Here is a 26,582-nt window from a genome sequence, read left to right as displayed (position 1 = left end):
TTTGGAGTATCAGAAGCATTTTCCACATTTTTTTCCATTTTTGCCTACATCTAGAAAAGGTCAATATTTGGAATGATTTGATCAACGACAATTATAGCAGAAGATTTGACTTAGCAAGTAGTTAGACAAGCCGTGCTGTCTAATAGAGTTCCTGGATTAAATATTGGCTAAAAAAATGGGGGGCCATAAGTTTTTGTAGCTCATAAAAATGTTAATGCAACAATTAGCAGGATCGTATAAGAGAGCACAGACTTTACTCCAGCTTAATGGATCCGAGGGTAGCATTTGTCAGCAAGGAAGGATTTAGCATAAATTGACATGTAAATGAATTGACGACTGATCATAAATTAATTTTAGTGCTGAAGATGTAATAGAGACAGCAAGATGCCACTTTATCATGGCATTTTATGCTCAGTAACATTTAAGCAACTTAATGTCCTATGTGAGATTCTTCTTCATCAGCTGGAATTAATTTCAGTTTTTTCTTTCCTGGTCTTTTTGAGTTTTTAACTTGAGGGGTTTGAAAAAATTGAAGCTGTAAAGACCAATAAATTTGACATTGTGGCATAAATACATTTTTCATTAAATGCTTAAATATGTATTGATTATATTTGTGACTATAATGTGTCAGAGCGGTGGGACTTGCTTGCAATTTGTTATATATTCTCCAGCCAAGTTGTTTTTTCCTCATGTTCTCTAATTTTCACACTTGTGGTCATAGATATGAAAGACATAGTTAAGAAAATGACATGCTCTTTAATCTACCAATTAATGCTTTTCCTCTCATCTCTCTCTCTCTGACACACACACACACACACACACACACACACTAACACACACACACACACTTTTGCTCTTTGTAATTATTTAAGTAAATATTTGAGTATTTTTTAATGTTTAAGGGATAAGGGAAAACAGTCACCAGTGAGGGTCAAAACCAGTAACTGACAGAAATAGTTTCAGAATTTCATTGAAAGAATTTGAACACACAGCATGTAGTATGGTAATGATATATGTCCAGATAGTTTGAACTGCTGCCCGTGAATGTCCATATTAGTGAGCTTACCCCTGGTCCAGTGAAGTGTGCGTTAGAGAAAGGCAATGATGCCTATGCTCCTTGTTCTACATTGTCAAGGAGCAAAGACAGCAAACTGTCTTCCATAGACTTTGCTTTGTATCACCAGCCTTCTCAAGGCCTAATGAGGGGGACATGTCCATGGTATGTATCTCTTCAGCTCTGAAACCATCTATGCAGATCCTTTGCTCCGAAACACAAAAGTAAATAAACCAGAACAACTAAAGTGTCTCTGCTGTAGGACAACCATGTGAGAAACGCTGTCTACGCATTCTTCCAGAAAACGGGCAGTTAATACACCAAGGAGGACTCTGTAGGGAAATGGGGGAGGTAAAAGGTAGTCTGTCTATTATGGCGTGGTAAATATAGGCATGGAAATTCACATGAAGAACTCATTACTGTAAAGAAATAACGCCGGGCGATGGTGGCGCACGCCTTTAATCCCAGCACTCGGGAGGCAGAGGGAGGCGGATCTCTGTGAGTTCGAGACCAGCCTGGTCTACAGAGCTAGTTCCAGGACAGGCTCCAAAGCCACAGAGAAACCCTGTCTCGAAAAACCAAAAAAAAAAAAAAAAAAAAAAAAAAAACCAAAAATGTAAAAAAATAAACCAGGGTGTTTTGGGAGGAAAGCAAAGAGCTGACTTCTTTCAGAAGGCAGTGCAGAATGTCACTAGCGATGCTGCTGTGGCACGGGCCTTTCTCCTCTGCATTTTGTAGTATCTGAGACCCAATTGTGGAACCACAGAGCAGGCACCAACACAACAGACACAAGTAACTTGGGTTTCGTATATTGGAGAAAAGATTTGAATAAACAAAACGTTAAACTAAATATATAAATATTTATGAATATGACTAAGCGTCAAACTCAAAAATAAAATTGTGACTTGAAGCAAATTCAAATTACCACTATCTTAATGAAGCAAAGCATAACCAACATATAGATATGTATATGTATGTATAATATGCATCTTATTACATAATATGCATCCACTTATATAAATAAAATCATATATGTTACCATTTTGTGTTGCTATTTTAGACAATTGCATCATTATCTTCTATGTCTATAAATAACCAACAATAATTCACTAATATTATATTTTATTTAGAAAGCAAATAAATTTACTGAAATTTCCAAGAATGCTTATGAAGACATTCCTTTGCAAGTAAAATAGGTAATTGCTGACCATTGTGGCATATGCCTTTAATTTTAGAACTTGTGAGTCAGAAGCTGGCAAATCTGAGTTCAAGGCCAATCTGGTTTACGGAGTGAGTTCCAGGATGATATCAGGGCTATAAAAAGAAGTCCCCCCCCCCTTTTTTTGGATTTTTTGAGACAGGGTTTCTCTGTAGCTTTTTTGGTTCCTGTCCTAGAACTAGCTCTTCTAAACCAGGCTGGCCTCGAACTCACAGAGATCCACCTGCCTCTGCCTCCTGAGTGCTGGGATTAAAGGCGTGCACCACCACCTCCCGTCAAGAAGCCCTTACTTGAGAAACGAACAAACCAAAAGATATTATACATCACAAAGACTCATTCAAAGAATTTATAGTGAAGACTAAAAGTGCCAAATGCACTTTATTCAATTTGTCAGTCTTTATTGAATTTCTGATCTTCAATATCTCTGTATAACATATAGGGAATGAATAACAGGTAGTTTTTATATCTAAAACTCTTCTTCTTAGTGAATGTATATGTAGCAAGTACAATCAAGGGATAGAAGCAGTGTACTCTTATATGCATAGTATTTAGGCAACCAAGGGGCTAAGACCGATTCTAATCCAAGCCTGAATGTGAAACAGAAACATGTCAACTAAGGGCTAATATTTCATTGACACACCAGATACTAGAGGTGGTAGCAATGCTGAAGTGTACCGAAGTGGTAGGAGAAAATGTGAGACTGCAGATACTGCAGAGGTAGGCAGCACTCCATCCTATAAAAACCCAGGGCCTCAGAAGTCTAGCAAGAATGTGGATGTGATGTTGGTAGTCTACAGATCACAAAACTGAGATATCAAAGTGAATATGTTCTTGAGAAAGAAAATGTAGACAACAATAAGGAAGACAGGAGGTACCACAAAGAAACAAGTTAGAGATGAAAGATGAAATGCAAGAGAGAGAAAAAGGCCCTGACTATTTTGATATTGAAAAACAATAAAAATAGCCTGCGGAAGGAACAGATAATGAGGTTTCAGATTCCGTAAGTCTATTCTCAGCTGTGGTTCCACAGTCTGTGGTGACTCCTAAGTGAATAGCCTTGGATTTTTTCCTTATCTCCTGTGACATTACACCACACCATCCTTTGCATCATTTCTTCTTTCATTGTGGTCTACTGGTCCTTGACATTGACCATTAGCCCAGAAATGAATCTTCCACAGGAGGCTGGGATGCTAGTGTTATCTTAGTTTCTGTACAGTGGCCTGCCACAGGGGATTTATTTGGAATGTAAACAGTGTGTCTGTGTGCTTTTGACAACTAGAGTCCAAACTGTCTTACTCTCTTCTACCTAACACAATTTTATCTTCTCGGATTATCCAATATCTTTGCAATTTTGCTTTCTTTCTGTTTGAAATGGATGTGCTCTGTCACTGACCCTTTTCTTAACATTTCAAGTACTTCAAATGCTTAACAACACTATTGTCTTGAGAAGAGGGAGAAAAAAGAAAGAAAGAAAAACACTACCGTATCAGATTTTACCCATTTCTTATAAATCTTTTTGTCAGTTCGAAAATCTAACATGGATTTTAAGTTTGTGTCCCTTTTTAAAATATATTAGGGTAAGCACTACTTGGTAGTTTATGTATGATGGACTAATCATATAACTTAAATAAATACTATATTAATTACAGTAAATAGTTGGTTAAGTTCCCACTCTGGTTTAAGAAAAGAATGAAAGCTGACTTTTTCCCTAGAATCTTAAGAAAATGTTACTTATATCTTCAAAGTACTTTGTATTATCAACTAGCACTGTTTCATTTTGCAGAAAAACACACATTAATGTTCATGGTATTTTTACAATTATTTTAAAAAAACTATTAGCATTGAGAAAAACTGGAGTTATTAAGCTAATTAAAAATTAAAGAACATATAACAAATGTTGTCATGATTAGAAATTCAGAAAAATAGTTTTCCTTATGTTCCATATTGATTTGATATTGTTTAGACACTTTATATATAAGTTTTTATTGTTTTTATGAGTAACTTTTATATTAAATTCTTCATATAGTTGATGAAATCTGAACTACCCTTAAAATACATTCACACTAAATTTTTTCAACCCACTCCTTCCATTTCATTTCACTAGGTTACTTCAGTCAGATTATTCTTTCTTGATACATAGTTAAATATACATAGCAGTTGTTATGAAGAAATAATCATGTGACAGTTTAATCGATAGAAGAATTGGACCAATTTGAATGTGTTTTGTCAGTAGGCTACAACCAGATACAGATTTGAAATTGCCTTAGTTCTTTAGTGCTTAGAATGTTGGAGACATAGATAATGGGGCAGATAATAAAGGACTCACAATGAAACTTTAAAGGAACAGTGAAGAAATGAAATAACCAACTTGTTCATTATACACTGTGTTACAGCAGATCAAATATCTGATCTATACAACTCACTGGACCACTACATTTGTTTTTAGGTTCAATGGTAAATGGATGGGGCTCTGCATCTGATGAGGATCGTAACTTTTCTAGTCATAGATCTAGTGTAGGTAGCTCCTCAGATGGCTCCATCTTTGCCAGCGGCAGCTTTGCACAAGCATTGGTGGCAGCAGCAGATAAAGCTGGTTTTAGACTGGATGGAACCAGTCTTACAAGAACAGGTTGGTAGACTCCAAGTCAACACTCTTTGCATGAGAGTATCCTGTCCTCTGGACATTGACCTTTCCTTCTATTCTTTCTTCTTGGTGAATCTAACTACAGGCTTTTTAAAATATGCATGAACACAGCTGGATGGATGCTATGTTACCAGAATCCTCTTTTGATGCTAATATTCAAGAGCCAAAAATAGGCTTCTACTCACTATGCTGCATCTCATCCATTGTTTCTCTTCATGGTTCTACTGGTTAATTGCACTGTGCTTCCTTTTCATATTACAACAAAGGCACAACTAATATTGTCATTAAACCCTCAGTAAGTCACATATTGCAAACCCTTCACAAAATCAATACCGAACCTGATGATTAAAATTATTCAGCTTTTATCTCCACTATGGTGCCTTGCCCCATTTCTTTCTGCAGAGGCACTCTCTGGGAAGGCTTCCCCAGCATGGGGTGAGTGGGTCTAACACTACTGTCTAACACTTCACTTGGCTGATGGTCCTAATGGTTTGACTAAGATTTTAATACAATAATTTATTACAAGTTTTAAAGGATGCTAACTAAAGATACACCAAATGCATTTGTGAGTTCGAAAAGATAATATCTATATGTCTGTTGCTCTTTAAGTAAATTCATTTTGATTACCAAGAGCAGTAAATTATAACATTGAAGTCAATTATATAATTGTTATGTATATTTCATGTAACAGTGGGAAGGAGATATGTAAGATTAATTTTGGTAATTTGTCAATAATTTGTAAACATGAAGATCTTTGAAAACAGCCCTTATATTTGTTTATGTATTTCCTTGCTGCATATAATAGGAATATGATGTGTGCATTTAGTATGCTCCCTAAACAAAATAAACTTATGAAATATCAAATGCACTCTTAAATTTAATGGTGCTCAAATAGTAAAGAAAAATTACTTTGAACCTTTGCTACACTTTCTGGCCATAAAATTATGTCTTGTACATTGTCTTTAAGTTTTACCATCAATATTTCTTTCAAGTGTGCATTAAGCATTCTTCAAACAAAATGGAAGAATTTTTCAGGCATTGCAAAGGTTTATTTTTATATAGCATCCAAATGCTAAAATATGTTGCAATATAACTGTTATTTGAATTTTCTTGCTTCATAAGACATAAGTCAGAATCTTTATGTTCCCTGAGTGCTTTCTTGTGGCATTTGCTATAGGTAGAGAAGGGAGAAGGTGCAAAGGAGCTAATAAATTAGAAGGCATAAGTGCACTAGCAGCATGTATGCTAATTGCTAATAAAGCATTAGGCAATATCAAGTCACAATGACTTAGGACAGTGCAACTATATATGATAATTTTGTATAAAGTGAAAATATGCACAAGAGAATAAATATGTGCACATAAACTACTCCTCTCTTACATAATAAACTTAGTACTAAAATAATTCACTGTAGAAAATGTATTAGCTGACCTTTGTCCTGGAAAATTTTTATTCATATATTTTAAATTATCAAGAAATGGAGCAATTCATTTAAAAAATTAAAGTATAGGGCCTATTCAGATATTATAATATGTGCAGAATACACCTATGACATTTTGGATAGACACCTGCTAGCTTCTACACTGATCTTACTTCATCCTGCTAAAAGAGCTAGAATTCATTGTGGGTGGATTCTAAGTGGTAAAGTTCCATATGCATCTCAGCAGACCATTCACATAAAACTTCAAATGTAATTCTCAAAGTTATGATTCTAAGAGTAAAGCATGACTAATTCAAATAAAACAGTAGACAATTCATTATTTTCAAAATCCACTATCTTAAGAAATAAATGTGGCGTGCACTGGCCCAGATTTATGAAAGTCTTATGAAGATTGTGAAGAAGCTATAAAACTATGATCAAGCAATGGGAAGCTTTCAGTCTGTGCATTTATTTCAGGTTCCTTTGTTTGAAATGTGTTTTCCTTGAGTAGAGTGTTCTTAGCATATTTAAAAAATGGATGAATTCTAAGCAGGAATTCGTGCATTTCATGGAGATAAGGAGCTGGGTTTTGTGTCTTTGAACATCTGTAGGTGCATTCACTAGTAGTAGGTAGTGGTAGGTAGTCTAGTAGGAGCAGAGACACAAGGCAAGACAAAAATACAGTGTTATAGGGACGTTCTCCATGTCTACTCCCTTGGTTTTCATTTCAGGAAAAGCCTTTACCTCCTCTCAAAGGCCACGGCCCACCAGCCCGTTTTCTACCGACAGTAACACCAGCGCTGCCCTGAATCAAAGCCAGCGGCCTCGGCCCACCAAAAAACACAAGGGAGGGAGGATGGACACACAGCCAGTGTTACCTCATCGGAGGGAAGGGATGCCAGATGGTAGGTGTCTTGTCTTAACTTTTATCTCTGTATGAAGAAATATGCTTGGCATTATCATTAAATTTCAGTAAAGTAGCTATTATAGCTTAGGCATTGCCTCAATACTCATTTGGCAACATTCCGTGTTTAAGTAAAACAGACTCTTTTACATTCATGTGGAATCTTTTATTATTACTATTACTGTTACTGTTACTATTGCTATTGCTATTATCATGCCTCAAGAAAGATCTAGAATGCAACTTTCCAAATTTTCAGCTCTTGTGAAAATATTCAGCATCTCATTTGAAGTGTAGGAGGGAAGCTGTCTGTAGCATGTGCTCTTGTCATTGTATCAGGACATCTATAATCACGTTAGTCTCCTTGGAGCTCCTTTTCCTTCAGATCAGTCTGTGAAGTGATTTATTAAGGTTTCAAGTTTCTGAATTTCAGAACAAGATGAAAGCCATATGCGATGGATATGAAAAGTTTCTTTGTTGTGGGATCTTCTATATGTGCTCTCAGTCATAGAAACAGCAGAAAAGATAGAAAAAGAAATTTGTTTCTCAGTTGTAAAGTCTAGAATATGTAACTGTGGGTATCAGTTGAGAGACTCCTTTATGGATGTAGACGGTGCCTCCTCATTGTGACCTCACATGAAAGAAGGACTCTCTGGTGTTTTTAATAAGGCCCCTGAACCAACTTCATGATCTGATGACCTCACAAAGGTCTCGGTCTCAGTTCCTAATATCATACCAATAAATAATAGGAATAACTTCAATATATGAATTTTAGAGAAATAATGATTCTACCCATATGAAAGATTCAATATTGTTTTCTTAATGTTAAAATAGTAAATACTTCTGACTTTGTGGAACATGGGTTTTATGTTCTAAATCTACTGCTTATTGAGTAAGTGTACCTCCAAAAATTTTAAAATATAACTGGTGTGGCTCAGTTTGTAGAATGCTTGCCTAGCATAAAAATGAAACCTGAGATTGGTTAACCAACAATACAAAAACTGGCACATACAGCTAATCCAAGCACTTGGGAGGGCGAGATAGCAATATACAAAGTTCCAGTTAGGGGAGAACCTGGGCAATAAGAAACCAGTCCTCAAAAACTATTAGTACAAATTATTTTCAATCCAACTTTATTTATCAATGAATCAGTAACTGAATTTGAATCATGATGTTTTATTTAAATAATTTTATTGCACAGAGTATCTGATACTTGAGCATTTCATTAGATACTGCTAAGTTTTGGAAGACATACAAGCTCAATAATGATTGTTTTAGTATGTCTACTGAGTACTCTTAGTTATAATATTTTCAGCTCAGTTCCGATATCTTCTCAAATATTCATCCTAAACTTTCACTTTAAGTCCTTGTTACTTAAAACATTTGAAATACTTACTGAAACCTTAGATGTAAAGATAGATTTCTGTTCTCTTCTTAGAAACACCTCCTTATATGTTCCTAAATTTTATTGTGAGATCATTTTACTAAGAATGAAAAGGATGCACCTTGCTAACTGAAGGCTAAAACCATTTGTAGAAATTCTAAAATATGATCGTCTGGTTCTGATATAATTGTCTAAGGTAGAACCCACTTACTGGTATTTTTGTGTCTTGGTTTGGAGAAGCCACAACCAGTCAGTGGGCATCATAGTTACAAATGTTGAGTTAAACTTTAGCCAGAAAAAAATAATGATCGTTTTTGTCTTCATTTTTGTGGCGGAAGAAGCCAGCAGCCATCACTGTACTTTTTTAAAATCTCATTATGCTAAGACTTAGAACACCAAGCACTTTCGTATTATTGCCCCTCTTTGTTCTTTGGGAAGTGTTTTCATGGAATATGGAAGTTAAGGATACAGGTGTATTCACAGGTGGGGGATTTGCTAACCCATAATGCACACACAAAGAAAATGTTTATGATCCTCTTTCTGCTTCAGATGCTCTGAGGATGAATTGATCACTTTAAGTAAATTGTAGTGTTGATCTCATTCTCTAAACATATGAATTTCTCTCACTGATATACTCATTTCCAACATCCAAATTAATATGTATTCTTGATAAAATCATTCTGTTGCAGAAGGTCATTGCTTAGCAGCATTTACTGTATAAGCATTTTACATTGAAACTTTTGAATTAAAGATTTTATAATCCTTACGAGCACATTAATTAGGGTAATTATTGTTGACTATTTTCTTTCATATTTCACCTCAGCATCTTAGCACAATAACAGTCTTATTCTCATTGACACAATCATCTTTCAAGGTCAGATGACTTTCCCTTAACCAGTTAAACAGGCATTAGGATTTGGAAATATTGGGGTAATCACTGTGTGTGTTGAGTGTGTGTGTCTGTCTGTCTGTCTACTGTCTGTAGGTACTTATGTTCACATGTATATGTTGAGGGGTGCACATGTATTTGTGTGTGAGCTTGCTTCATGCATGTTTAAACTAGTAGCTAATGATAGGTGTTTTCTTAAACAACTATTTTTTTTTTTTTTTTGGTTTTAGAGATAGGGTGTTTCTCTGTTTCTGGAGCTCAGCCATTGTTCATACAAGTTGGCTTGCAAGCTCCAAAGATACTCTTGCCTGGTCCTCCCCAGTATTGGGAGCCCATCAGCACTGGGAGCTCAGCAGCACTTGGAGCCCAGGAATACTGAGAGCCCAGTAGCACAGGGAACCCAAAAGCATTGGCAGCACAGAGGTACAGGGAGCCCAGTAGCACAGGAAACGCAGAAGCACTGGGAGGCCAGCAGCACTGGGAACATAGAGGCCCAGGGAACCCAGTGTAACACCCGCCTTTTCTTTTTCTATGTGAGTTCTGGAGGATTGAAATCAGGTCTTTGTGTAGAACAAGCATGTTTCCCACTCACCCATCTGTCCAGCCACCAGTAACAACAATTTTAGAGCTGGACTTTGTGGACTCCAAAGCTAGAATGACAGATTGTTGTTGATAGTGGAATGTCCTATAGCAAGCGCCACACTCCACTTCTCATACATCATAGTCAAGATTGTTGTCTCCTCGTGTCAAATCATCTTCTAAGGAAAGGAAGTGGTTTTCTCTGTGTCCAGTGAGAGGAATTTGGAATAAAAAGAAATGTCAGTTTCTGTCCCAAAGGCTATGTAAAAACCCATACACAATTATGGACATGTTGGTTTTTCTTCTGGAATGTCTCTTCTAAGCTGGACTTGTACAATATAAGTCTGTTCCTATAAGAAAATATCCTGACCAGTTCTGGTAGATGGTAGGTTCCCCATCAATGTTTTTCTGAGATTATTTTCTCTTAAACTGTTCTGTCTTTCCCCTAGTCTTTAATTCATGGAAAAAAATCCTCCCTATATCTGCCACAATTTAGCTTTCTGCAATTTTATGAGCTCATTGGTCCCTCCAGTTAAACACTGAGTGAGCATATATTTTAGATATGATTCCTTAATCTCCTGCATTTGATATCTAGTAAAAAAACAAACAGGTTCACAGCAATACAAATGTGTAATTTATGCAAATGGTGACTGTTGCCATGGAGAAAGAAACAACAGGAAATTGTAAAGTAGTTAGGAGGAAGTATTTTAATAAAGGGAGTTTTCAGGGAAAGCCTCAACAACAGCTTGACATATGAGAAAAGACAGAGATAATATGAGGAAAAGAACAATATTTATTTCCAAGGAAAGGTCATCTTAGAAGTTGATACAGCAATTGAAATCCTGGTGCATATTTGATACTTTTTTTAAAAGGAAGGTGAGCAATATGACTAGAGCAAATAATATAGAATATGATGCCAGGCATGCAAGGAAGGAGAGATGCTTAAGGATCTGTATGCTGAGGAACTGTCATAAACTTTTACAGTGTTTTGAATGGAAAATTCCTAGAAGACTGTGTGTGTGTGTGTATTCTGAAAAATGCATGTTTATATCTTTAAGGTAAAATGGTGGCATAATCTTATATCTTAATATTAAAAATGCAATTTATTTTAATATAAAAATAGTCTCGATTTTTTGTAACAAAGAATTAAGTGCCCAAAAGTGTAAAAATATAGATAATTGAAGATCATAGAAGCAATAACTAAGGGTGGTTCATGCCAAGATGAGATCAGTGAAAGCAATAAGAAAGGTAAGATACTGGACATGGAACTAGTGGGGTTTGTAAACATAAAGTGATATAGGCCACCACCCTTTCAAATAGCAAGCGATTCAAAGACTTTCCAATTCGGGGAGTGAGGAGAATGGAACTGTAGCAGACTGAGGGGAGAAACACTCTCGTAGAAACCTATGTCTTCATGGGATGATGCAAAGCTATGTGGAAGTACTTCCTAACTCCTGAGCTGAGCTGGACCCTGGGAACACAATTTCATGAATTGGATCTTATGAAAAGAAAGACATATGCTGGAGATGCTTGATTTCTTTGTGTTTCATCCCCATCCATTTACCTAAAAAATAAATGAGGATAATAAGATACCCATGTCATTGGACTGTCATTGCTGGACAATAGCTAACCCACAGCAGGCCCGTGAGATACTCTAGTGAATGGACTTACTTGAAATAATTCCACTAAGAATTGAATAATGAATTTAATTTAAGTAAATGTATTGTATTATATACCTTTATTTTCCACAATCATCTATAATTCCATCTCTTTCCAGTTTATTTCAATGTGCATTCAATGTCCCTTATCCTTAGAAGATAAAATCTCCAAGGATATTATATAATTACAAAGCTATATAATTTCAAGTCAAATTAAATAGGCATCAAAATTTCAGCTGCCATAAGCAAATGTCATTTTGGCCATTTTAGAAATTAAACAGCTCAGATGGAGAAGAAAAATCAATGACAAGATATGTTATTTTAGAAACCAATACAATCCTTTCCCCTCACTGACAGACTAAGTCCAATAACTCAAATGAAATAATTAATTTGCATCCATAATAACACACAGCAAAGGAAGCCAGTATTGAATGTAAAGCAAACACCAAACTCATTAAATTATCATGCAAACAGATAACTTATTATTGCATTAGCTCTTCATTTTGGGAGAAATATTCCAAATGCAATCCTATCCTGCCAGACATCCCTTTCTCATCAATGGTTAGTAGTTGTAATCTGACATGAAGACATTCGTGAGAGCTGAGCATGCTACTTCAACTTGGAACCTTGAAGACAAATGCTCAACAAAGCATTAGTGTCTTTCCAATGGATGATACTAATGTTTTGCTTATAAAACAGAGAAAAGAGTTTTTCAATAAGGCCGTAAAGTGAACATTCTCTTCTTAAGAGAGCTGACTTTTAGTGTACAAATTTGGCTTTGCCTTTCTGATTTCACTAGTATCATTAGAAACAAAAAAATGTATTTAAAAAAAGGAATGAAAAATAATCTCCCACATTAAATGGAACATCATTATTTGTTTAATAAATGTATATTGCATGATACATCAGTTTTATACATAAGCAACATAATTGCCTCATCTTAGGGTGAGCCAAGAATTTTACAATAGCTTGAAAGAAAACTTAAATGATCCTGGTACAAATGAATGTTTAGAAGATTTCAAAGTCCTTAATCATGTCATTTTAGAAATAATATTAGAAAGATATAAAGGAAAATGTAACTTCATAATCAAAGACATTCAAAATATAAAGATGAAAATCTAAAGAGCTTGCAAAGGAAAATGAAAAATTAGCTCACATTCAACGATTAAGTTTTCTTCATTTCCAAAGTTTCATTTTAAAAGCTCTTTCAGGCTACATTCAAACAACTGTGGGTATGTCCAGACTCTTCTAAAACGTTCTTTCAAAATCTTATCTCTTCCCTTCTATCTCTAATTCCCACAATACATTGTCTACACTAGTCACCATTTAGCATATTCAATCAGTGCTCTGAACATTGGTTATTACTTATGAAAATTAATACAAGGGACGATTATAGTATATTAGTTGTAACTCATTAGCTAACTCATGAAACGAACAAGTAGGATAAGTTGTCAGGCAGAATGTTAATTGAATTTAATACAGTTAGCTTAACCCTTTGGCTGTTGCTCAATGTGGTATGCACTTGTGTAAAGACAGTCCTACCCCGCATATGCTTTGGACGCTAGTCCCTAATGTCTGGAGCATGATCTTTCCTGTGGAGATTATTTATACAGCTTTTGTTCTCAGGGACTTTTACTAGTACAGCTGCTAGAATCTATAGTGATTGTTTTCCCTCATTATATTTCTATCTTGAAGAGAGGGAGACTGAATTTAAACCACAACCCGTCCTTTACCTTGAGTGTTAGCTTGTAGTATGCTGACGAAAATATATTCCCTGTTGAACAGATGGATGAAAACAGTCGATTTTTAGCTCAAAGATGCTATGGCAAGAAGATAGAAGACAAAGCAATAGCATGCATTTTGATTCTTATTTTCAATAAATTCCTTTTGCATGGGTGGTGCTTATAAAAGGGCAAGGGGTTTTTCCTTTTTGTTGTCATTTTTTGATTTTTTTTTCAATTTTTCAACTTGAAGTTAAACTTGTATTTTTCATTAAATCACAGTTCATTCTAAACATTATTCAAAATTTTTAGATCTTCCCCCACCACCAGATCCCCCACCAAGTCAGGGTTTAAGACAGCAGATAGGCCTGAGCCAGCATTCTGGTAACGTGGAAAATTCAACAGAGAGAAAAGGAAGCTCTCTAGAGAGACAACAAGCGGCCGACTTAGAAGACACAAAGAGCTCATTGGATTGTCCAGCTAAGACCGCCCTAGAGTGGCAGCGTCCAACCCAGGATTGGATAAACTCTACTGACCGCCAAGAAGATGCACGGAAAGCCCCACACAAACAAGGGGTTAGATCAGGTGTGTGCCGCACAGCCCCAGGAAAGTGGGACTGCTGTCACGGGTTTATTTCCTACCAGGTATTTTAGGAATGGCAATTGCTAATGGCACCTGGAACATATTTGTCTTAAATCTGTCCAAACTGGCATTCTTTGGCAGAGTTTAACTGCAAACATTCAGTGTGGTCTAGTCCACAAATTAACCCTGTATAAAGTCTTTGATCTTAAAAACCTCCAGGTTTCATCAACAATGCTCAGAAAATAGCTTGATGTTGGTATATCCTTGAACATCTATATTGAGTGTTTTTAAGAATACTGAATTTCTTCTTTCATGTTAACTTAGTCTACTTGATTGAAGTAGCCACTCATTTGAAAAGGAGCTCACAACTTTCAAAAGGGGGAATTAATTCAGCTCACAAAACTGCAAGCAAATGTCCAATCAGTATCATAAGGTTAGAAAAGGTGGAACTGAGTTCATATGCTATCCAGCAGACTAAATGATGTTAAATGTTAACATTTGGAAGAGTTCTTATTTATAAGAAAAAAAATTCCTGAAAGTCTGACAACATAAACTTCATAATTCCTGCTTGGATTTTTTTGAGCGGGAAGGTAAATCTATTACACAAATATATTGTGGGGGGAACTTCCACTTTTGCTTAATACCTACTAGAAGTGAACACACAGACACACACTTCTATAAAGCATCCCTTTATCTATTCTCTATTAATCTGTACTCGGTCTTGTCTAAGTATGCCGTTGCCTCATCCATTTTCTATAATCACATTTTTTCACCATGTGATGCTCACGTCTTGGAAAGTTCTTTTGTGAAAGGGCCAGAAAATGGCAATCACAATATTGAGATTAAATTAAATATTTTGGAAAGTTACCAGCTGTAAAAGAAATACAACCTGCCCCTTTTCATTAAAAAGTAGCTAAGGAATGAACTGGTAAATTCAATCAGATGTTTTATCCACTAAATAATGACATATACCCAGAAAATCAGAAGAAACAATAGTGGAGTTGGAAGGGATGGGAGATGAGAAATGACTGGAATAAAGAGAAGAGGAGCTCTAAGCATTAACATATTGATTGTAACACATAATTTATTTCTGGAAAGGCAATATCAAAAAAAAACATTAATACATTATAACTAATGTTTGGTTCTCTTTTAATGAAACACAGAATCTTTCAAACAATGGATTTCTGGCTCAAGAAATAAACAGAAAGTTAAGGATCATATTTAATTCACTAATATATAGTTCTAGTTCTAAACTGATTGAGACAATATTGCCATAATTTAAACTAAAACAAAAACCATGTTATCTCAGTCTTAATGGAAAAATTAAATTGAGCTTCACTGAACTCCAGAAATAATTCTCAGACATTATTTTTGTTTAGTAAAAATAATGGCTCTTTTAAGCAACACTCTGTTTCGATGAATTTAAACCTTGAAAATACTATTCTGTACTTATCCCAATCTCTTAATCCCATCCCTCTCAGTGTCTGTGTTAGGAAATGTTGCCTGCATGTGGAAATACCTTTAATATTCGGGACTGATTAAACTTCATGGTTTTAATTTTGCTCAAGAATGGAAAATAATATTTGGGTTTGGGTTTGGCCCCTGTTTTGCAGTTCAATTTAGTCTTTTATGATTTGTTTCTTTTTTTTTTCAGAGGAGTCCTTGGTACCCTACAGCAAGCCCAGTTTCCCATCTCCAGGTGGGCACAGCTCTTCGGGAACAGCCTCCTCAAAAGGGTCCACTGGCCCTCGGAAGCCCGAGGTATTAAGGGGCGGCCATCAGCGAAATGCCAGTGACCTTCTGGACATTGGATATGGGGGCTCAAATAGTCAAGGACAGTTTACAGGTGAATTTTGGGTCATTGTAAAGGCCATCGTGATTCAGAATGTATATTGGCCTGATGGAACCACTATATTAAGTGTATTTCTGAATGATAGAAAATTTCCTTTGCTAATAAACAACCAAATTATTTTGTTCAGGATTGGTCATAAGTTAAAGGATAAGGTTTATAGCAGTCAATGATGCAAACATTTCATGGGTATTTCAAGTTTATTTAAACTCTATACCAGTATTTTAGTGCCTGAAATTAAACTTAATATTTAAAGTTAAATAAATAGAATTCATTTGGTAGGGGGCCACTTTGCACTTTTTTTTACTGAGTACAATAAAGAAAAGGATGGAAATTCCCCACTCGATATTTTGTTTGTTCATTGTGATGGGGACTGAATGTAGTATCTCCTCTTTAGCACTGAGATGATCTTACCTCTCCTGTTAGCTTTTGTGAACCTTCTCAGCAGTTCCCCCTACTTGAGTTGGTCTTTGTTCTTACATTTTAAAAATAAATAGGCCAAGCAATGGTGGCACACGCCTTTAAACCCAGCCCTCGGGAGGCAGAAGCAGGCTCATCTCTGTGAGTTTGAGGCCAGCCTGGTCTACAAGAGCTAGTTCCAGGACAGGCACCAAAGCTACAGCAAAATCCTGTGTCAAAAAACCAAATCAACCAACCAATAAATAATTAAATAGAGATAACATAAATTCTTTCTACATCGACTTCCTCCCATGAAATGTGAATCTGCTGGTGGTTTTGTGTCAGTGTTGGGAACTAATTCATTCTGTGATGAAGGCAGACTTCTGACAAAGCTGCAGAGTTCTATACGAATCTGAATTACTACCACCAACTACTGCTTAGTTTGTTGTTATGGCTTGTTTATAACTTCTGCTATGATTCACACATGCGTGGGTTCTTTTTTTTCCATACTTTACGGTATCTGTCATCTGATAAGTACTCCATGAAAGCCTCCATGTGCATCACAGATCTTCAAGCTTCCTAGTTACATCCCTGCCCTGGTCAGTCTTGAAAGAGAATGACTTAAACTCACAAATGCAATACTTAGCTGACAATCTTTAGATGACAGTCCACTCGCATTGATTTTATTGCTTTCCAGGATAGAAGAATATTTAACATATGAGAAAGCTGTGTTTATGAATATTGTTTTTTGTTTGTTTTTTTTTTCAGAGTAACTGAGAGGGGACATACAAAGATGCTCTGAGGACTACCAGGTCTGAACTCATGGAAGTGATAACATTTAACAGTGCAATGAACAATTTCTTTATTTATGTACTATTAAAAAAACTGTAAATGCAATGTAAAGACACACAGCCACATGTATCCCACAGTTCTTTTCTTGTGTTCTCCTCTTGATTACACCACCTACCTTAACTCTTTCTTGTCAGGAGTATATAAGAAAAAGAAAGAAAACAAAACTCACCCTCCAGGAAGAAAAGGATTTCCTCTGTATATAATTTCTTTTTTGCATTGCTATGCAAGCTCACTCTTTTCAACTCTGTTCATATTATTGTCTGTTCTTATTGGTCTGTTGTACTATATGTGAATTAACGGGCTGTGGTGCCATATATTAACTTTTAATTGTGTAACTTTTTATGTTTAAATTTTGCACTGCCATTTTATTTGGTGATAAGCACAAATCTCTACTCCTCATGACATGAAGAAAAAGATGGAATGTGAAGGGAGTTTCTATACTGTAAGTTAGGTTGGGTAATACTGGTGTAACCGATCCTGTGAGATGGCTTTCATTTGGGGGTGTAGAAATAGGAAGATTCGAAGGAACGATAGTGTTGGCAAAGCCTTCTTGAAACATCAGATATAGAGTGAATTTTAAGGAGAAAGATGGCTTTTACTATTGAAAAAAAGCACGGGTCAAAAGAAAGAAGTTTAAGTCTAGATGAATATGGGTTAAAGTATGTTGGTAGCAAAGATGTACTAACTTGCTTTAAAATTATAATTAAAGTTTTATTTAGAATCAACTTTACCGTCATTGTAATTGACCCAATTGAAAGTTACAATGAGCAAAATGAAATGAAGGTGTTTCAAGAGATCTGTATTTATACTACAGCTTTTAAAAAATAACATTTTTGAAAGACCATAATTAACCTTTCCAATTCATTAAGTCAGAGTATAACATGAAGTTCCCCAAGGAAACAAAGAATCAACTCTAGAAATTTTAGCAACTAGTTAAAGAAACAACTTGTTATTAGGGCATACTCAAGCCAATTTTGGATATTGCTCATCTTTCTGATACATGTACAGTACATACTAGAGGATGTGGCCACATCACTTAAGTTCATTACTTAAAAATCTAATGCATTATACATACAATTTTGTTTTTAGTTTGAATAAGCAGTGAAATTGGTGCCACCAAATGTATAGGCAAGTTGTTAAGTGCTTAACTTAAGTAACTTAAGCAGTACTCGCAGTATGTTCAGTTAACAATTAGTAGATTTATTGGACTAAATATTTTCTGGTACATTCTCAGAAATTGGCTACCAACGAAAATCTGTTTGACCCATTTTGAATGAGTAAATTGGAAAGAACAGTCAAACGGGAGAAAATGCATGTTTATACACTTTTTAAATAAAACCAAATCTTGTAAGTGGACATTAATAACAGTGTCCTGCCTCATTTGTTTTCACGGCTTTGAGAACAAGGAGTTTCTGGACATCAATTACATATGCTCAAAATAAATGTGACTTTGAAATGTATGTTAGCTACTGTACATGTATGTAAGTCAAGTAGATGATAGCCTTCCTCAAATTACCACTTATGACATTTTCCCATGTGCTACCTACACAATCTTAAATTTGAGTCCTACCAATGTCGTCTATTATTTTTTCTTATGATATGTTCAATAGATGGTATCTTAAAAAATATTCATTGTGATGGTTTTCAAGTAGGAGACATTTTGATTGACAATACACACTGTGCATCATTGGCTCAGATGCCAATTCATATGACATTATAATATGAAATACATAAGTTCATTGTTTCAAGGCTACTGTGCACACAGACAAGCATAGAATGTGATGTTCTTCGTGGGTCTCAAAATTTTCTTAGTGCCATATAGTTAAGTTTCTTCACTGAAGGGACAAATAATTCTGATACACCCTTTAACAACTTTTTACCATCAGTGCCTAAATTTTATTGATGTCCATGGTACAAGGAAATGAAAAAAGTTGAACAGTTTCTGTGAAAAGGAAAGAGAATTATGTAATTATTGTCAATTTCAAGATACAATGGCTTTAATTTTGCATTTACACAGTTCCCTTTTCCATGGCTTCTATTTAAAAGCATGGGATCTTTTAAGAAACATATTTAGTTGGATTTTCACTTTATGTTCATGAATAACATAATTAAGTGTAAAACAGTATAAGTATGGTAACTGACATTGACAGAATATTATTAAACCAAATCACAAGAAATGAGATCTTCAGATCACATGATGGCTTAGAGAATTATTTGGGATTATAACACCATGTCTTCCTCATTGTCTGTAGTATAGAATTATAAACAGATTGTGTTCATACAGATTACAGACGGTGATTACTGCAAAATCTTTTACCCAATATCTGCCGGGAAGACAAGAAAACATGCTATGACCATTTGAATTCAGACATATTTCCACAAACAGAAAGGTATTCATCATCTAGGTATTTGTACAAATACATTCATCGTTAATATTCATATTGTTGACAGAGGAACACATACCTTATGAGAGTCCCGTGTCTTCCCTTTTTGAAGTCAACTGAATTTGATAGGAAATCTACTGAGCTCACTCTTCTGTGAGCCTGAACAGAAACCTGCATAAGCCATCAGAAGGAATTCTGGGTGGAAATGAAGCCTCATTTTTTGCTCATAGGCAATATTGCTGTGTAGTCATGCCAGACCCAAGCATAGCTTCTTTCAGAACAGGCAAAGTCTCCTTAGGGAATGCAAGAAAAGCAGCCCCCAAACTCAGGTATGCCAGTAGGGTAGCAGTGGAGTCTGCCTACCCTTTCCAGGCCATTTTACAAAAGTAACTTAGGTGAGGACAGGACTATGAAAACATTGAACTCCTTCACAGCATTTGGAGCAGCTCAAGGAAGTATATAGGAAAGTCAAGACCAATGTGTAAGACAACACACCACCAAAGTGAAGTAAAAGCTTGCAAATTTACATACTTTGACTAACAAAACAGATCTAGTATGTTCTATGATATAGTACAATGTTCTACATATTTATATACATTTTCAGTAGGATTTCAGTTGCAAGTTTGTAAGTGATTTCATGAAATACTACCAAGTTCTACTTAATGAATTTATGCAATTTTTCATTGATGATGAAACAATTGCTGCATCAATGAGCTCACAACTGCAGATCACTTCCCTGAGAATTGATCTTGTCAATATTGAAGATATGCAAAACCATAATATTCACTACTGTTAGCTTGTTCATCTACTTCTGTATATTGCAGGTGGGGAAAAACCCTGTTTTTCCACATTATCTGAGAGGTGAAATGATTTTTTCTTTGTTTTATCATAATGGTTACTTCAAATGAAACCACATACATTTTTAAAGGACATGCCACTTACAGATATTTTTTACTCTCATAATTTTAAAAGCGTTCGTTGTGATTTTAAAGTGTTACAAGATAATGGATTTTGTGGCCGTGGGTAGACTTTTTATACTTTGTTTTATAGATGAATTTTTTTCAATGTAGTTTATTTGAGTCAAGAAACACTATCCCAAATCTTGTTGTGTTTCATTTGATGTTATTAGATCAGCAAAGAAATGGGCATAAAATTGATTCATAGTATTGTCAAAAAATTGTGTATTGTGTATTCACTGGGAAAAATAAAAATATATTCACATTTCAATTTTGTAAAAGAAAGCCATTTATGTAAAACAAATTTGTCTGTGAACAAACCAAAAATAGACCATTGTGTCACTTTGGGAGTTCTGTGGATATTTTTGGCCCTATTCATATTTCTTTTAATAATTCAAAGATGGATCAGAAGTGCTAAGTAGGAAATTATGTTGACTAGGTAGTCATGATTAAAAGACACCAATAAAGACTACAAGTATTTAGAATTATACCTCCTTCTCTGTTCAGCACTAATTTGCAGATCTATCCCTCCCCCCCCCACACACACACACATAATGATGTTTAGGTAAGCAGCAAACTTATTTGACCAACAGAACTACTGTACTGATATTTTGGAAGGTAAGTAAATGCAACAGGAAGCAAGTGGCCCCTTTTTTGCTTGTTTGTCTTAGAGTGATAATGATGTATCTCTGTTAGGAAATAAAGACTGATGCATCAATTCAGGGAATGAGTAGAAAAGAAAAGTATTCATGAATATTCCAATCTTTTTCATTAAAAATACAATTATAGGTCATGATTCTTGCCAAAATAAACGATGCATTTGTGTTCATTAATAATCACAGTAACAATAAAAATAAAGAGAAAAATGGGAAAACCATGCAACACTGAATGTTCATTTTAAAGTATTTTTAAGGAGCACATAGTAAAAGGACCGTGTAATTCAGTTACATTTATTTTAACTAACTGAGGAGTGAATAAGATACTATGAGAATAATTATAAATAATGTGCACAGCATGATGAAAATATATAAACATGTAAATTAAAAACAATCTACCAGTTACCTGTGTGTCAAATGACAGAAGAATGAGAAAACCCCCATTACTTTATTGAATCTCTATTTTGGAAACACCAAGACTAGGAAAATGTGTAAAAGTATCAAAATAGTTTATACATACTTTCTTAATTATTGTATACAAGCTCAAGAAAGATATGTCATTGTTTCGAGAATGCTCACACAAAACATAATACTGTGTACCTCCAATTTAAGAAAACCTATTTTATTTTGTTCAGATAAGAGAGCAGCAGATCTCAGGTTAAAATTACTTTCCAAAAAATGTGAAATAATGCCAGATATTACCACAAATATATTTTTAAGAGTTCAAAAGGAAAGATGGGTTTACAAGTTTAGCTATTAGGGTCAAAGCACTGACATGCACACACACGTATATATGTGCACTGTAAAACATAACCTTCAGCCTCATAGATATAAATAAGGAATCGAGGGATGGATCTATTATATATCTGTTCATTGCTATTGCTTTATGCATCATATTTAAGAAAAAATTAGGAAAGTAGCTAGTCTTTGCATTGTCCAGTCAACACAACTTGGTTTTGCAGTAGAAACCTGTGGAACAACCTGGGCAAGTGAGTGTGTGTCTATAGACATGCAGTAGGGTATATTTACAGAATACCTGATATTACCAAGATAACTTATTATATACTCAGGCATATAATGTTTGATACCTATGTCTTATTTGTATGTTATATGTTTGAATGAGTGCATTATATCCCAATCAAAGAAAAATACATTGCACTCAAATACTACAGCCTTGGGCTAAGATTACATATTTATCCCAGGCCACTTTACCTGTCCTTTCCCTGAAACAATAACACCATTTTACTCTTTACCTAAACTGCAGGCCTCGCTAGATCTAGCCTTTAGGCAGAAGACATCTTTTAGATAATTTATTCTGGTGTTCTTTAAAGCAATACTTTTCAATATTTTGCATCTGAATAAATGATTTATTTACTGTTTGTTCACTCGTTCCATTTAAAAGAAAGAATAGTGATTCTGAGCTTAAATTAAGTATTCAGAGTGCTTGAAAGAAAAGTAGCCTTTGTCTTCAGAAATAGATTAATATCTTCTGTTAAATCTTGCCCCGGTTTCTAGGAAAGCATCCTTTGATTAATGGTTTGTGCTAAGAGGAAAGACCAATAAACAAAGCTTTCAAATACATTCCTAAGCAATAAATTCTATGCCAACTTTATTCGCATCTCCCACTTCCCTCATGTTATCCATGTTCCTAGGCATTCTCAAAATAGTCTAGTGAATATTAGTGAATATATAAAAACAAAGAACACAGGGTAGATATTTCTCTACTAGTTGATGTCTTTACAAAAGCATTAAAATCTTTATAAAGTATTTTGAGATTGCATTTAGTTAGTCTCTGTGTGGTGTATGTGTACACATACCATAGCACATGCTTAGAGAACCGAAGGTGGCGTGCGGTAGTTAATTTTCTCCTTCTACCATGTAGCTTTGGAGACCAAACTTGGATTGTCAGAGTACCCTTGTCAATTCGCCAGTGATGGTGCTCAAATCTTCCATGACAAAGACCTCCTTTCCCAGGAATATCTTATGATACTGGTGCTATATAAAACCCACCTTGAAAAAACAATCTGCCTTATTGTTCATGGCCATGGACTTTATCTTTCAGTGTCCATTAAAGGCCATCCCCTGCTCTTTTTTTATTTTAAAACAAACATTGAGACATGAGAGAAAAAAAAACATGCAAATATCAGGGGTTCTGTGGAGATGACAGAAAATCATATTCAGTGAGAAAGTAGTTCTTTAAGTTGTTTCCAGAACTAAAACTTCTGTGCTCTGCTTTTCCAAAAAGGTAGGATTGCACAGTGTTCTTTAGGTGTCCATAATTCTTTCGAACACTTGAAGTTTGAAATCATTAGGCTGCAGTTTAACCATTGAAGTGCGCCCAATACCTTTCATTAAGTTCAAATCAGAGTCCCTCTAACCGGATATTGTTTTCAGCACTAGTGTCTTATCCTTCTCAGGTTCTGTGTCAAGTGGAACTTTGCTAAAAATAATAGAAGGAAGCATAAAATTTAGGGATGTGATGCTTATCTCAGCAAGATAAACACAGCTAAGTCTCTGTAAAAACTGAAAGAGTGCTAGCTAGTAATGACAGAAATAAGATTAGTCAGAAATGTGTAAAGGCAGAAGGATAAAAGAGAAAATGGACAACGATTACGGTCATTGACTGGCCATGAGGACAAAATGGCTGTATAAAAAATAAAAGTAGGATTGTGGGTATACTTATTTAAATTTACTCAATTTGTTTAGAATAGCAACAGATCAGCACAGCAAGTAGATTAAAATGTTCAAAAGAATATGATTTGGAACAAAAGATGCTCCTGAGTAACTATTATTCTGAAAAGGTATGGGCAAGGGAACTGAAAGCAGCCCAAGGGAAAATGATGCATGAGAGAAATGAGCCATGACTGTAAGAGAGGAGAAACTCAGAGAGTTTCAGTGAGTGTGAAAGCATTGCATTCCTACCCAAAAGTCTACAAAGGATTAGCAGACAATTTAAAAAGAAATAAGACAACAGAGTGAAGATCCATGGTTGAACATGAAAAGAAATTTAAATTTTACTTGAGTCCTTTAGGAATGTGTTTAAATTTTACGTGCTATATAATTTTGATATAAATTAGTGCTAGGGCACATTTGTAGTGGGTAAGAGAGCTACTTTTTTTTTTTTTTTTTAGTTTCCAGAATTCAAAGAAAGTTTAAAATGTGCAAAAAAGAATAAAGAACTATTTTCTTCATTAATATTCAAATTGAAAATATGGTGTTTCTTTTCTGATATTTCATGAAAAATAAACATAATCCTTAAAATGCAGGACATAGGCAATAAACAAAGTAGAAGCTCAAATATACACTCATATACATAAATACATATATGTACATTCTTATAGGAGGATGGAGCAAAAAGTTTTCAGCTCAGAGGTGGTGGATGACTCCATGAACATAGCACCTTCCAGACATAACAGGACAGATGCAGATGCACATATAAACTCACAGAAACTGTAACAACATGCCCAAAACCTGTGAAAATTGAGGCAGCATTGAAGCCAGAGAAAATCTCTACACTGAGAAGGGGAAGTGGACACAAATTTCTACCTACAGTCAAGAAAATACATGCAATACATTCAGAAGAGCAAAAATTCAGCCCAGCCAAAATTCAAAACCTGTGTTAAGTACACACACATACATACACGTACTTATTTACAAAAGTATCACCATCATATATAACTTATGCATATGAAGAAAAGATATTTGATACTTAAGCAGCAAAACATTATTTTAAATGAATAACTCCATATTCTACAAATAACTTTGTGCCCAGAGAATTTTAATAGAGTAGTTAAACATCTAATAATATTATGATACGGCATGGCTTTACCACTAGAGTAGAAGAAGAAAGTGAAGTAAAATATCTAAGATCATAAATGATGCCAAAATAAATTTTTTAGTGATGGATATAAGTGAGAGAAAAGGTCAAAATGGATCCTGGGAAACAATGAGGGTTGGTACATTGGATGATAACCGTGACTGAACCTCAACTTATCACTGAGTGGAAAGAATTGACAGGGGATATCTCAGAGACAAAGAAATGAAGCAACACACTGCATTAAGCTAGGGGAAAACGTACTGTGGTTTGGGAGCCAGTTATAGATGGCAGTAATGAAACCTATGGAAAATACATTCATTATATGGTGCTCCACAGAACACGAAAACAAGCCCCATACTCAGGCACTGGGAGTCGTCAAGAATCTCAGATGGAATAATGCCCTCTGGAGTGCTCTTTCTCAGAACAAGAGTTGTATTGCTGGGCTTCAATTCCCCCAAAGTAAAGGCACCAATCCATGAGATCGCCTAGCATATTAAATACAGAAGAAATGTAGTATAGAAAATAATAAACGAGAAAGTTAATGGCACAGCCCATTTGCCATATAGCAGTGGAATAAGCTTGGTGATATAGTAGGGGTCAAAGGTAAAAGGACTACAGAGGAGGTAGCATTCGTGTCTGAATCACTAAACACCTGAAAGGGTGCAGACAGAGTCCTGCACGGCCACTTCACTGTCTGGGGAAAATCCTCAATGCTCAGAGGAGAGCCTAGCCTTTGGAAAACAAAGAGTCAATTTCATCTTCAACTCCCATGCTGTCAAACTTGTTATTCATGTGGTAAGACTCAAAACAAGATGTGCTAGAAAGCCTAAATCTGCAAACGAAATACACAGCATAAATAAGATCCTGTGAGATATTTGTATGAAGGACATTTCATAGAAACATCAACAGGAAATGTGAGACAAGAGCATGATGTGACTGACTCAGCTGAGCACAGTCAGAGTCAGAGTGACTTTTCACCCATGCGCTAGTGAATGTAGCAGAAGCAAAACAGACCCCAGGGCTCAAATAGGAACTTCATTAGAGAAAATTAAGAACAAAAGACAATGAAGATAAATCTTGCAATAATCTGCCTGAGGATCAAGCAGTAAAGAAACACAGACAAATAAAGCTGTAACCTGGAGAGAACGGATGAATGGCAACAAAGATAACAGTGGGTAATAAAACGTCAAGAGAAAAATGGAATGAAAAACAAAATGTGGTCTTTCTCGTTTCCTCCCTCCTGTCACATCCTCCCCGAGACCATAATGAGTTGTTGGTTTTCTCTTATTAAAGACCAACAACAGAAAGTCTTGGAAACATGAAAAATAATTAGGGTGTAGGACTAAATATGGGTAATTATAAAGTGGCAAGACACAATTAATCACCCATTCCCTGAAAACATCTTTTCTAAAATAACTCTCCAGTTGTAAAAGGCACAAGAATTTTAGTTTTATGGTACTCTCACACACACACACACACAAAAAAAAAAAAAAAAAACTACTGGCTAGCAGTAGAGATTTCCTATTCATCGTAGGGAAATAATCAACACACACGTTTAGACAGGAGTTTGTTAGAACAGTTTTCCAAGTCAAAAATATGTATCTGTTGACTCTAATTT

The 26,582-nt window shown here is 35.3% G+C and overlaps 1 protein-coding gene across 25 annotated transcripts in view; it reads left to right on the top strand.

Annotated features, from left to right (window-relative positions):
* Positions 1-18,516, top strand: part of Robo2 (roundabout guidance receptor 2) — a 1,494,745-nt gene extending 1,476,229 nt beyond the window's left edge. For 8 of the 25 annotated variants that reach the window (XM_075955346.1, XM_075954892.1, XM_075955268.1 and 5 more), the window contains 4 exons: positions 7,069-7,242; positions 13,782-14,054; positions 15,706-15,897; positions 17,068-18,516. In XM_075955346.1, the coding sequence (XP_075811461.1) occupies positions 7,069-7,242; positions 13,782-14,054; positions 15,706-15,897; positions 17,068-17,072 (644 nt within the window). In that variant the 3' untranslated portion in view covers positions 17,073-18,516. Of the gene's footprint in view, positions 1-4,719; positions 4,903-7,068; positions 7,243-13,781; positions 14,055-15,705; positions 15,909-17,067 lie in introns of all 25 variants that reach the window. The other 17 variants (XM_075955198.1, XM_075954638.1, XM_075955042.1 and 14 more) reach the window with 5 other exon arrangements.
* Positions 18,517-26,582: the final 8,066 nt, after the last annotated feature.

Source organism: Microtus pennsylvanicus, chromosome 1, assembly GCF_037038515.1.
Source record: "Microtus pennsylvanicus isolate mMicPen1 chromosome 1, mMicPen1.hap1, whole genome shotgun sequence".
In the NCBI taxonomy this organism is placed as follows: Eukaryota; Metazoa; Chordata; class Mammalia; order Rodentia; family Cricetidae; genus Microtus; species Microtus pennsylvanicus.
Note: the sequence above shows the minus strand (reverse complement) of the source record. Positions and strands in the feature narration are given on the sequence as shown.